The 13,325-nt window shown below is 39.5% G+C and overlaps 2 protein-coding genes across 3 annotated transcripts in view; one reads left to right on the top strand and one right to left on the bottom strand.

The window, feature by feature from the left end:
* Positions 1 to 1,628: 1,628 nt before the first annotated feature.
* Positions 1,629 to 9,728, top strand: zdhhc12b (zinc finger DHHC-type palmitoyltransferase 12b). 2 transcript variants are annotated; one of them, XM_035668503.1, is made up of 5 exons: positions 1,629 to 2,163; positions 2,605 to 2,744; positions 4,623 to 4,715; positions 7,551 to 7,717; positions 7,810 to 9,728. In XM_035668503.1, exons 1-5 carry the CDS (start codon positions 2,067 to 2,069, stop codon positions 8,123 to 8,125), a joined length of 813 nt encoding a protein of 270 aa, XP_035524396.1. In that variant the 5' UTR covers positions 1,629 to 2,066; the 3' UTR covers positions 8,126 to 9,728. The 2 variants fall into 2 exon arrangements, with proteins under 2 accessions (XP_035524396.1, XP_035524395.1); XM_035668502.1 differs by having other exon boundaries at positions 7,548 to 7,717.
* Positions 9,729 to 10,351: 623 nt separating this feature from the next.
* pkn3 (protein kinase N3) overlaps positions 10,352 to 13,325 on the bottom strand; it is a gene marked incomplete in the record, with an annotated part of 21,995 nt that continues 19,021 nt past the window's right edge. Inside the window, 4 exon segments of the mRNA XM_035667460.1 lie at positions 10,352 to 11,069; positions 12,007 to 12,087; positions 12,268 to 12,375; positions 12,895 to 13,037. Coding sequence (XP_035523353.1) covers positions 10,869 to 11,069; positions 12,007 to 12,087; positions 12,268 to 12,375; positions 12,895 to 13,037 — 533 coding nt within the window.

Below are 13,325 nucleotides of genomic sequence, written 5' to 3'. Positions count from 1 at the left end.
TAGAGAGAGAGGAGAGAGAGAGAGAGATAGAGAGATAGAGAGAGAGATAGAGAGATAGATATATATATAGATATCTATATATATATATATATATATATATCTATCTATCTATAGATATATAGATATATATATAGATAGATATAAAAGACAGAATAACAAGATGAGTCCTAGTGTTTTTATACCAAGCATAATTTAAAACTATGGTATTCTGAAAATCACATGGTTTAGTATAATTAATTATGAATAATTTCGGTGATATGTGTGCTAAATTTGGCTGAATTATAAAAGCCAGAAACCTACAGACCTACACACAATCAAAAATCATCTTCTTCATTAGAAATACAATGAAAGTAAAAAAAAAGAGTGTAATGACATTTTCACCTCATCAGCATCAGTTAAATTCCAGTTTGAACATCCTGGCATTCTTCCAATACATCCATGATTATTATAGATAAACTGAATAAGATGTGTACTTTATCTACAACTGTCACTCCTTCACTCTGCCATGTTTAAGTGAAATGAAACCTTGTGAATGACATTCTTCCTAGGGAAACTATGTCACTTTTGCTATTTATGTGTACTGGGCACATCCACAACTGCATTTTAGATATATAGAAGGAGCAGATATATGCAATATAATTCTTGCTAGGAAAAACTCAAATTTCAGATATCTACAATCCAACTGTTATAACTTTAAATAAAGCTTTTTATGTTAAATCAGTGTCATATCTACAATGCAGTTGCATTGTTTCTAGTCATAATTGTAGTTGTAGATATCTGAAATGGCATTTTTACTAGTCACAATGTATTTTTGGATATTTAGAATTATAATATGTATACGACATATTTGATTTTCGTAACAAGTTAGTTAGTTATTAACAATAATTTTATCACAGATATCCAGAATGTTCATTCTAGATATCAAAAATGCAATTGTGGATATATGAGATAGGACATTGAAAGCCCAATACACATAATTGGAAAAAGTTAGGTAATTTTTTCCTAGGAAGAATGAAATTGTGGACTGTTTCCAGTCTTTTTTGACTGGAGTAGGTAGGTAGTTTCCAGTCACTCCCAATTTATGCAATTCCGACACTGTTTAATACACTATGCAAAAATAACACATTTATACCACATGCAAAAACTGCATGGCTTTCTGTAGGCATGTCTGCCAAGGGTAGACTTGTGGGTACCCATAGAACCCATTTTCATTCCGATATCTTGAGGTTGAGGGTCAAGGGTCAGTTTTTCTATACCCAATTTTGGTGTGTCATTGAGCCCTCTTACCATGTTAGCACAATGTGGCTGGTACCAACTGATGCTTTAGGTAATCTAGTTTCATATACCAGTATCTATCTTCCCTATAGTTTTAACAGCCCACTACAGCCTCTGAAAGACTTTGTGATACTAAGTCAAAATATTGAGAACGGTTCTTATTATTTTGAGATGTTAAGTCAATATTTTGAGAGTTTCTCATGTTAATGACTTGCGGAACCTTTTGTTTCCCGTCACATTGGCAGAAATGGACTTCCATACTACAGTATGCTCATCTCATCTCGGGATGTTCCTCGCGCTTTTATTGTCCCTGCCGGCCGCCCTATCCTCGATTGTCTCGTGACAGACGCTGGCCAATCACATCGGAGACTGTGCGGGGGACGACAACAAAATATAGTCCATTAAAACGGAGCGGACGGTTTGTATTGCGTTATTACCGTGGTATTTTATTCAGCATACTCACTGACTCCTATAAAAATACGCTTAAATGAAATATTATTTTTTTCGACTTATATTTAATTCAATGTTCGGCTCAGTCGCGCGAAACAAACAACGCGAGCGCCGCGGGCGAGCGCAGACGGTCGCACTGGAACCGTTAATTCTCTGACGACATTAACGGTAGCTTGCTCTCTGACAGGACGTCAACATCAGTGGCTTGTTTTTGGATATCATTTATCGTTAGCTAGTAGCTAACAGCGCACACTGACTGCCTGTGCTGTCAGCGGCTGCCCTGTCAGTGAACATCCAGCTCTATCTGAAGGCTGCGATGGATGCTCTAACATGCTAGGACCATGTTCAAAAATGTTTTCGGCTCAGGGTTTCTGGTCAGAACAGCTCATGTGATTCTGACATGGGTCATAACGTTGATACTCTTCCTACATGATACAGGTAAGGAATTATGTGTAGCTATGGAAGCCCATTTCCGCCAGTGTGATAAAAAAAAAAGAACAAACAACAAAAACGATTCTGTATCTCAAAATAATGACTGGGATACTAACGTTAAGTCATTTTTTCCTGAGAAATGAAGTCACTATTTTGAGATACTAAGTCAAAATATTGAGAAAGGTTCTCATTATAATGACTTATAGCTGTAGGCTTAAAGTAATACATCAAATGTGGAATGGAGAAGATAATTCTTGATGTATAATGGCAATAACCATATATATACTGTTAGCTGTGGAAGAAAGCTGTTATTCTAGACTTGCATTTAGACTATGATGTGTTTAACCTTGTCTGGGCAGGAGCTAGCAGTTAGGGTCAGAAGGTTCTAGGTTATTGAGTTAAAACGTATCTATGTTAAAGCATGTGTGCTGTGTGTTTGGGTTGAAGAGCTGAGGAAGCAGGAGGAGACAGGCCAGCTCGTCCAGCCTGTGCTCTTCGTCCTGCTGGTGCTGGTGTCGGTGCTGCTCTATTTCGCTGTCTCTCTAATGGACCCTGGCTTCATCTTGTCTGATGACAGCGATTTACAGGTGATTCATAACTTGTGTATATTTTTATCCATTAGCATATGACAGATCTTTGTCAGAATGGTTGGTAAAGAAGCAGCACTAATGGTTTAACGGGGACTGGGGGCCTATATTATCACATGTGGAAAGGCAGTTAAGTAGATGTTGTGGAGTATTTAGATCTTTTACTGAAGTTAAAGTAGCAGTTAATGTATACTCTGTTACAAGAATAAGTCCTGAATTCAAAATATTACTCAAGTAAAACTGTTTAGGTATTATCAAGAAAATGTACTTTAAGTACAAAAGTAAAAGTACTCTCTATGTGGCTTAAATAGATTCAGTTGTTTTTACATTATTATATATATTATGTTATAGATTATTATTATTGATGCAGTAACATGGAGATCATTTTATTCATTTGTATACTGTTGGGTGGTTTATTTTACTATATAACAATGCATTGAATTTTTTTTTAAATCTGTAACTACAGGTACCTAATGAATGTAGAGGAGTAAAACATAGAATGTTTCTCTCTGAAATGTAGTGGAGTGGAAGTATAAAGTAGGTAAAATGAAAGTACAAGTAACTCAGAATTGTACTTGAGTATAGTGCTTGAGTAAATGTACTCTCCACCACTGGTTGCTGGTTGAAAAACATGTGGCACAGTGTGTAAGTTGGTGCAAAAATGATATGAATCTCTGCAATCATTTTCTCAACCAAACACAAAATATGGTCTGATTTGTTGTGTTTAGCTATTTCCTTCATTATTTTAGGAGACTGGCTCCTTGACCTGAGGAACATTTATTGATCTCAGCTAACAGTATCTGTCACTGCTTCCTCCTGGCATTGCAGGTGTATTGTGTTGCAGCTCAGGTGATGCATGAATTTGATGCATCCCTGTTTTGCAGTCAGTGTGTCAGGGAAGGCACTTAAAGGTCCAGAGTGTAATGTTAAGGAGGCTCTCCTGCCAGAAATGGAATATAATATTTATAGGCAGGGGTGGCAAAAGTACACACATTCTTTACTCAACGGTAAGTACAGACACTTGTGTAAAAAAAGAAGTAGTGATTCAACTACTTTACTCAAGTGAAAGTGAAAAAGTACAGGCTCTGAAATGTACTCAAAGTACTCTCTTGGTTTCTCTGAAGGACATTTCTACCAGCTAACTGAAACTTCAAACAGGCGTCAAGCATCCCTCATCTTGTTACGTCTGTCATGTGGGTTATGCAACAGTCTTAATAATGGGAAGGCGTGCAGTGATGGGGTTCCCCTCAAATGCAGTCAAAATAAAGTAACAAGCCTGTTTTAAAAATGTAAGGAGTACAGTTTAGATATCTGTGTGTAAACATAGGGGGAAAAGTACTTCTGTACAGTAAATATGTATTTGTACCCAGTTCCCACCTCTGTTCATAGCTGTGTTTTCATTAGTGTACAATGACCTGACAATAAGAATCGTTAGTGTTTTTGTTACCTTAGAATGAGATGTTCAGTTTCAAGGCCACCGTAGTTTCTCTGTCATGCTTGGAACAGCAGGGTGAGGCGAGGGGGTTGTAAATATGCAAATACACCACTTGATGTCACTAAATCCTCCACGCGGGACCTTTAAGGGTTCTGAGGATAATCTAACATTAAGTGGTGTATGTTGGTTCATATATCTCACAGTATCTTGGAGCATGCAGTGTGCAGTAATGTTTGGCTACTTTGTTATTCAAAGATTTAGCTATTACCATAGCATATAGCAGCTCTGATAAAGAGCTGGTGTATGTATGTATCTAAATTAGATTGTGGAGTGCTACTTCGTGTTTGTGGGAATGTAAGCACGCACACAACAGGTCATGATAAAAAGCTGAAAACGGGCAGTGGCTTCCCTCTCTGATCAGTTTATCTCCTGTGTTGTGCCAGTTCACACTGGGAGTGACCGAGGAGCAGCAGGACATGATCCCACCCACCACCAAGTCCCTTCGACAGCGCCGCTGTGGCCACTGCCTGCTGCAGGTAAGCTGCCCACCATGTCAGCACGCCGCTGTGCACTATTTCGGGACGAAAGTACTTCCACATGGGTTGACACAGTTAGATAAAAGATGGCGTGATTTATGAAGCAACAGTGTGAACTCTGTTGGCATAGTTATCCCTGTGTGTGTTGTTGTAGGTTATTTTGTTATTTTTATTTTTAAAAACATTTTTGTGGTAGATTTCTGTACTTGATTTCATACTTTCAACATGCTGTGGTTGAGTGTGAAAGTTCACTCTTGACCTAGGAAACAGGATTCCTACTCAGTATGCTAAAGTATGGACTTTGACAATTCTTCCAGGTCTGGATGAGTATGGAAAAAAGAAAAGAGTCTATCTTATTGCGCCTATTTTGTTTTCTAATTTCTAAAATTTTGAGTTTCTAAAAATACACAAAGAAGAAGGACCGGGACAGTTCTCCAATTTGACTGTCAAAAGTCAAATAATAATATTGCCAGGCGGATATTGGGAGCAAGCTTCATGGACACAGTCAATAAACAAGGCCGAACAGACACCTTAATGGCATACATACTCAGAATATAACAGTTGGGTTCTAAAATCATGTACTTAAATAACAAACCTCTAGCAATTTGTACTTGGATGTGAAATATAGTGTGAAAAGTCTGGAATCTTGAAGGGGAAATGTGTAGGAACCCTGGAAACAGCTGGACTAAAAAACGTACTAGCCTTTTCTGAGGCTTTCAATCCCGATAATATACAGAAAATATATATAGAGGACCATCTGAAGAACATTAGATATAGCAGAAGACCTTGAGTTAAGATTTCTTCTTAGCCTGCGCGATTGATTGATTGATTGATTGATCGATTGATTGATTGATTGATGGAGCGTCTGTGGACACAGTGTTTGTAGTTTGTCATCTCTCTGTGGCAGCTCTGAGGCTGAAATGTGACACTTCTCGGGTACTTCCCTCAGTGGTATAGAATAACAGATGGGTTGCTAAGCAGCACAGCTCTATGTTACACACCTGTAGCACCTCAAGTGAACACTGAACATCATATGATACGGGAGCAGTCAGTGCTCTGTGCACAGCAGCATACAGGGCTGGATGTCTGTAACATCCAACTCCAGTTGAACCCTACTATGAAAAGTTCAAACACGAGATTGGAAGCTGGTATCACTAGCTGTAGATGGAATGCTTGGTGACGCTGTGTAAGATTTATTTTCAGTTTACGCACAGGTCGTTATTTCACCCTAAACTGAAAGAACTTGTAAAGCCACATACGCTTGCGACACACTGGCTTTTAACCACATCTCAAAGTCTGTCAAAGGTCTTCACTCTCAACATCAACTTTCAGTCTTAATGCAACCCCCAGAGCCCCTGTGTGAAACGCTCATTACTCCTTCACTGTCAACCAACTGTTAGGGATAGACTGATTATCATCACAGTTATTTTTCTAATGTGACGGTGGATAAGATAAAGTGATTTAAAATGCTCTCTCTGTCTGTACTCTCGCTCATTGCCTGATTGGTTACACGTCACAATGTGACACACTGGTAAAAGCAGCTTTAAACTGCTGTGTAAATGAATCTGTATGAATACATTATTTTATTTTGTATTAATGATGTGAATCTGCAATGTAACTAAAGCTATCAAATAAATGTAGTGGATTGAACAGTTCAATATCTGCATAAAGTCAAAATTGTGCCAATGTACTTACTTACACTGCACCGCTGTTTATTCAAAATGAATATTGTTACTCCAAATATATATGGATTCTAAATATCTTATTGGTTTCCATAATTACTGATAGCTATCTGTACTGGCCCTTATCCCAGTGTTTTCTGAGAAGCTCAGACATATTTCCATGTTTTCTTCGTGTGCAGCTTTTTCCTCCTCACACCTCCTATATTCCTGTTTGTTTGTTTGTTTTTGGGTCCGATAATGGAGCCACGAACAGATACGAGATCTTTCCAGCTCCCTGGATGTTCTGTGACTTAACAGATGGTTAATATGGCTGAGCCAGAGTACTGAGGAGAATAGCACTGTAACACACACATCATTGGGACATCATGTGGCTCAGTGAAGGTCTCCAGCCTCGCAAATCTCATGACAGTTTGTTTTTTTTCCAGGCTGATGAGCAACAGAAGTGTTTTTATTCACACCACTGCTCAAAATGAGCTTTACAGAACACTGGACAGGGCTCGCTCACATCAAACCTGGCTGTGTTAAAACATATTCTTCAGGGATAGTCTGATTATAGGTTCAATATTTAGCATTTGTCCCATTATCGGTAGGCTTATTTGTTTTTATCCAATTCTAAATCAAATAAATGAATTTCAAAATACACCATTTCACTCTGATGCAGCCGCCTTTCACAGTCTGTAGTCTTGCTCAGTGTCCCGCCCACAACACCATCTGATTGGTTACACCTTCACGAGTAATAGCAGAGTAATCATTAAATATTAAAGATAATGTTAAGTTAAGTTATTTATTACAGCATTTAAGTAAACATATGCTTAAAGTACTGGAATCGTTTTACTTAAAGCTGCAGTGGGTACATTTCATAAAATATAAAAATATAAAAATGACCTTTAATGAAAAGTAGCAATAATGCTTTTTAAAATCGTACCTTTAGAATATACTTAAAGGTAACCCATTTCAAAATAATATATATTATATGATTGCATTATTATTATTATTGGTGCATTGACGTGTTAACTGAATGACTTTATACTAGCTTCATCTATAATTATTTAGCATTTATTTGTTACATTTTGTGTTCTCCAAAGTAACTGAAGTTATCTAACAGTGTCTTATTTATGTTTCCTCTAAATACAACAATCTTTATTCCAAGCAGCAGCCAATGAGATCAAAGCACTGCCAGACGTGTCAGCACTGCGTCCGGCGTTACGACCACCACTGCCCCTGGATTGAGAACTGCGTGGGTGAGAGGAACCACCGCTGGTTCGTGCTGTACCTGGCTGTCCAGCTGCTGGTGCTGCTGTGGGGGCTGCACATTGCCTGGTGAGTACGACACTGTCAATCATCCCTGCTGCTGGATTTATCCTACAGCTGCGGGCCTCCACCAATGGCCTCTCTCCTGCTTGTTTCCACAGGACAGGTTTCAGCTACGCGCCCACCTGGCAGCTATGGCTGCGCACCAATGGCATGCTGCTGGCCGTGGCCGTGCTGGTGGCCCTGCTCTCGCTGATCGTGCTGCTCCTGCTCGGCTCCCACCTCTACCTGGTTTCTCTCAACACCACCACGTGGGAGTTCATGTCGCGCCACCGCATCTCCTACCTCAAACACTGCGGCGCCGATGAAAACCCCTTTGACCGCGGAACCTTCCACAACCTCTGGGGTTTCTTCTGTGTGTGGGGCACAGTGGTGTGGGAGCAGGTGTACTTCAGGGAGGGCAGCGACCAAGTCTAACAACACGTGACAAGCACTCACGGACTATAGACTGGATTTCACTCGCGGACAAGCTTTCTGGATCCGGGGATCACACACTTGACCACAAAGTGGGGAGATGAACTATCCTTGTGTGCAGTTTACCTTTATAGAAGCTGTTGTGCCATAACTCTGCAGCATTCCCCTCTAACATCTCTCCTTTCAGCACTGCAGTGGATTGCTTGCTTGTGTTGTCTTGTTGCGTTGTCGCAGTCCACATTTCCTGCTTCCCTCCTCTCTCCAAGCGGCTGCCAACAGACTCAAAGTTGTCTCCAGAATAAGGTACCTAACTGCTGGTGACCACCTCTACGTGGACAACAGCTACGAAGCCTTTATTCTAACTATAGATCTATTCCACAGCAGCCAATAGTAGGGTAAACACAATGATACTAATTAAAGTTCTGGTCCATTCAGGTCAGATAGAGTCCGGGTGCTGCTGTTGTGCATGCTGACCCCTCATTGTTGACACCTGGGATTACTCTACTATTTCATGTCAGAATAGCTACGGGGAAAAGCTCTATTGTTTACAAGCATTCAAATGTACCATTTCCCCAAGACAGGAACTAGAGCTCTGAGTGATGCTAGTCATAAAACCCAGTTGTTTACGCACCCACGTCCCACTTGACCCTCACTCCTGCCTCCTCCACTGAATCATTTATGTGGGTAGTAATTACTTGTTTGAAGTGACACATGGTACACCTGACTGATGGACTGTTAATTAACCCTGAAGTTTACTCTTAATAAATATTGCATAAACATCTGATTCAAATATACTTGTTTTAGGTGCATGTGTAGACAATCCAGTTCTGTGGTTGGGTTCTCTCTGCACTCACTGGAGGTAGACCCTGATTAACAAGTTTGGTTTTTAATATGGTACATTTGTCATTTTTAGTGTAGAAAGTTTCATTCTGTGCTTGTTTCATGTGCTACATTGCTGTATTTGCTGAGTCATATTTATTCTGCACAGAGGTTTTACAGGGTCCACTTGCTTCAACAGCTTTTGTCTATAAAAAAAAACTGCTAGTTGAAGTGAGAGAACAACAAATTACAATCATTTTTTGCTAATATTAAAATATGAATATTTTGAGATATGGTGTGAAAACTGTACTGTATTGTTCCCAGCATTTAATCCAACCACGATGTACAGGATGCTTTGACTTTCCGTGGACAGCATTTCAAGCTATTTTATATTGTACATGATTTTTAAACAATTTTGAAGCAGATTCTGTCTTTAGAGTTTTGTACGACTGTTTTAACGGAGTGACTGGAGGAATACTGCGGAACAGTAACTAAGAGTTAGTAGAGAGCTGTGAGTGCAATACATTGTTTAGTATCACCATTTCAGCTTTTCCTCGTGCAATAGTAACCTTGTAAGACAGCAATAAATATGGTGTTGAACTTTATGTACGGCAGTGGTGGTGGATGAAATGCAGACTGCCTCCAGCTGGACTGTCAGTGAGAGCTCTGGTTTATATGAATTAACATTTAATTCATGTTGTGTACTTCTGAATTATATGCAATACTGTCATGCAATGTTTTTTTACTACTTTGAAATGACTGTATACATCAATAAATCAATGTTTCATGAAAAGTTTCCTGGTCCAAGTCCAGCAGATATACATTTATTCAATAATATTTTCCTTCATGTAATTTATACTTAACATACAGGCTGGTGTGTTCGATATAAGTATCATCTTCACGATGGTATTATTTTAGGAATCCAAATTCGAAATTATATTAACAATTTGGCTATTTTTATTATATAACATTATATTTATTTTTATAAAAATTACCTTTTGTCATATTTTCGCTATATCCTGACAGTAGTACATGAGACAGATAATCTGTGAAACAATCAGGTTCCTCTGGCTCCTCCTAGTGCTCCTAATGGCATTTGCAAGAATCCACCGGGCCTGAACGAAAACAACCAATCAGAGGCCGAGAAAGATGAGAGATGGATGCTGGTTGACAACGAGGCCTGATGATTGCTTGAGTCTCATTTCCCAGGTTGCCAATATATCAGTGCTGCGGAATGAGACTCAACAATCCAACTAATCTTTCTCGTCTCTGATCGTGGTTGTTTTTGCTCGGGCCTGGATGGATAGCTTGGTAAAGACGGCAATTAGGGAGCACTATGAAGTGAGCCAAGGAACCTCGATTTTTTCACACGATTATCTGTCACATGTACTACTGTCAGGATATAGTGAAAGTTTCAGCAAATATGACAAAAAGTTATTTTAATAAAAGTGACCTGCAGCTTTAATAACAGACAGACATATAATGGTTATAGTAAATAGCAGACGGTACATTCAAAGCTTTCAATTCTCTTCGTTAAGATCACATACTTATAATTTAGTACTTTGAATAAGAGGGCAGTGCTGATGTTTGGAACATCACTGGCACATTGTCCATTTGTAAAAAAAATAATTCACAAGCAAAACCCATTATTGCACTGGTGACATATTTCATATAGAGTGTAAACAGTAAAATGTTAAACCATTACTGCTTAATGATTCAAAATCTATTTGGCAGAGACAAAACATTAAAAAGATTTTGTAGTGTGTGGCAGTAAGCAGGCAACAGAGATGGGAATGTGGAACTGTGTGGACATGAAAAAGGCAGGACTGTTAGTTTCTCAGCGTTCTCAGAGCGTTAAGGCAAATAAAAGTCGGTATAGCTGCCTGTCACAACGCCGTGGCAGGACAGAGGCTTAAATCCCTTTTGGTCAACTCATGAAAGAGAAGTCAAAATCCGCAAAGATTTCTTGCTGCTCTGCAGTGAGGATGCAGGTTGTTCGTGGGAGGGTGAGGACTGGCTTGAGGCGGGTGAACTCCTCGTCAAAGTTGCTGACGTCCTTTGGCGCCCTGATGACCGGCAAGAAAGGAGGTTTCACCTTTTTGGCCAGGAGAGCATCCCAGTCCACGCTCTGTTAATGAACAGGAGACGATGGGAGGTTACACACAGAAATATGGTCAAACAGGGAAAAGCTGCCATTATGGATTCAATATTATTCAATCTGGTGTACAATAAATATATATTTCACTTGTTCATAATGTAATAACATCTTTTTTGCAGCAGCCATCTTTAATGTGACCATCGGAGCTGGTGACTGTTGCAACAGTGGAAAGACTAACAAAGACGGTTTTGATGAGTTTTCTTTTATTTCAGTCCACCTACTTCTACGAGGTAAAATTCAAGTTTTTGTCTATGGAGTCTGGTGAAGAGTGATAGTGATATTACGGCTGTTTCTGGATAAACTAAAGGTCTATCTCTGTAGGGATGCTTTCCATGATGCTGTCAATCACTGAGAATAACAATCTGAGCTGGTCAGTGGCAAAAACAACTACTGTTAGTGGACTGCTGAGACGAGAAAATTTGTCCCCAAGGATTAGCATGTTCTAACTGTCTGCTAGGTAAAATGACTGATTTTGTCAATGGAGTCTGGTCAGTCATAGTGGCCGTTTTAGTTTTAGTTTGATATACTGGTGCTCTAATGTGACATCTAGTGGCAGTGAATTTTGGATATTTAACCTTTAAAGGCAAAAATAGCATTCTAACTTTTTGTTGAATATTTAGGTCGCACACACACAACATGGCTAATAAACTTGCTATACAACTCTTGTGAATATTCACTTCCTTTTACTGTACTGTTAACAAAAGTTGATATTCTAACTCCCAGTTTGTTATTTATGAATATGAGCTGTCCAGTAAAAGTGTGAAATGTAAATAAATTCCTGAAGGCAGTGGAACTCTGCAGGGCAACCCGAGTTCTGAGAGTAAAAAACATCAATGAGAGTTGAATAAAACAGCGGTTTGTCTTCCTACAGTGTGAGGTGGTCAGTAGTGCCTGGCTCAATAATGACCTGAAAGAATTTGTGTCTTTTGATCTGTGAGGCGTCTTCCTCTCCTCCCCCAAGTCTCATCTCAGGATTTTTCTGCAGCAGCTGAAACACAGTGAGAGCAGTGGGGGGGAGTCAGTACAACGAGACACACAACCCTCAGATCATTTAGAGCGCTGTACTTTCATCAAATGTCCACTGAAATCAGCAGTGTTACGTTTCAATGCTAGAAAGTGATTTTGCTGTGTAAAGAGATCATGAGGATCCATTTGATAGGAGGCCAACCTTTTGAACGAGGGACACAGATTCAGGAGAAAGGAAGCGAGGGTAGCGGACGTCATCGTTGACGATGCTGTCAAACACCTCTTCCTCATCATCACCTGGAAAAGGAGACTGAAAGAGATCCACACAATCTGTCTGCATTAGTCCTCAACACTGGATAAACACTGGGAGATCTTACCAAACTTTATTCTACTCCCTGAATATTAAAAGGACAGGTTCACAAATTTTTTCAAGTCTGTCTTAAAAACAACAATCAGTTTTTATTTGCTATAATTGCCCCTTCCTAAGTCCCGCCCCTTTTTGCTCTGTGCTCCAAGTTGAGCAAACCTCGGTCAACTTCCTCCTTTTCTGAACTTAGATATGCTACGTGCTAGGCCAAAAGATAAAAGTGACATATGTATTGTCACATCTTAAATTAGCTAGCTAATCTACATTAGTCACTTTTTTCTTTTAATTTCAGTCAACTGTCAAAGTGCAAAGAACAGAAGTTGGTTTAAGGCCCTTACCACTTCAGTCATTCTGATGCATATTTGCAATTGATAACAATACCACAAACTAACCCACAGTGTACCTGGGGGCCCTAAATCCCATTCTTCAATTTTGGTAAATACCTGGCATGTTTATACTGACCTCTCCCACCAGCATCTCATAGATGAGGACCCCCAGCCCCCACCAGTCCACACTACGGGTGTAGTTATTGTCGGTCAGCACCTCTGGGGCCAGAAACTCTGGTGTGCCACAGAATGTGGAGGTGCGATCCCCATGGCCCATACCTACACACAGTACAGCCTTATTAGATATCAGTGCAGACACATTAAACAGAGATTCTACACAGGAACTTCAACTGTGATAGAAAATAAGTTACAGTGTGCCATCACAAGAATAGGTGTTCATATTCTAACCACTTCTGTACCAACTAAGATATGGAAATCACTGAAGACTTTATGCCTTTTTACAACTATTTTATTTCAATTTGCCATGTACCAGTGGTGTGAACCACATGAATTGAGTCACATGACTTGGAACGGAGTCACAATTTTGATGACTTTAGACTCAACTTG

This window comes from Morone saxatilis, unplaced genomic scaffold (genome assembly GCF_004916995.1).
Source record: "Morone saxatilis isolate NCDOM2014 unplaced genomic scaffold, NCSU_SB_2.0 Contig21, whole genome shotgun sequence".
In the NCBI taxonomy this organism is placed as follows: domain Eukaryota; kingdom Metazoa; phylum Chordata; class Actinopteri; family Moronidae; genus Morone; species Morone saxatilis.
Note: the sequence above shows the minus strand (reverse complement) of the source record. Positions and strands in the feature narration are given on the sequence as shown.

Excerpts from the sequence above, each read along its gene's own strand:
- zdhhc12b (XM_035668502.1), top strand. The coding sequence starts at position 2,067 with ATGTTCAAAAATGTTTTCGGCTCAGGGTTTCTGGTCAGAACAGCTCAT. Across the intron at positions 2,164-2,604 it reads ACTCTTCCTACATGATACAG|AGCTGAGGAAGCAGGAGGAG; the intron begins GTAAGGAATTAT and ends TTTGGGTTGAAG. Across the intron at positions 4,716-7,547 it reads GTGGCCACTGCCTGCTGCAG|CAGCAGCCAATGAGATCAAA; the intron begins GTAAGCTGCCCA and ends CTTTATTCCAAG.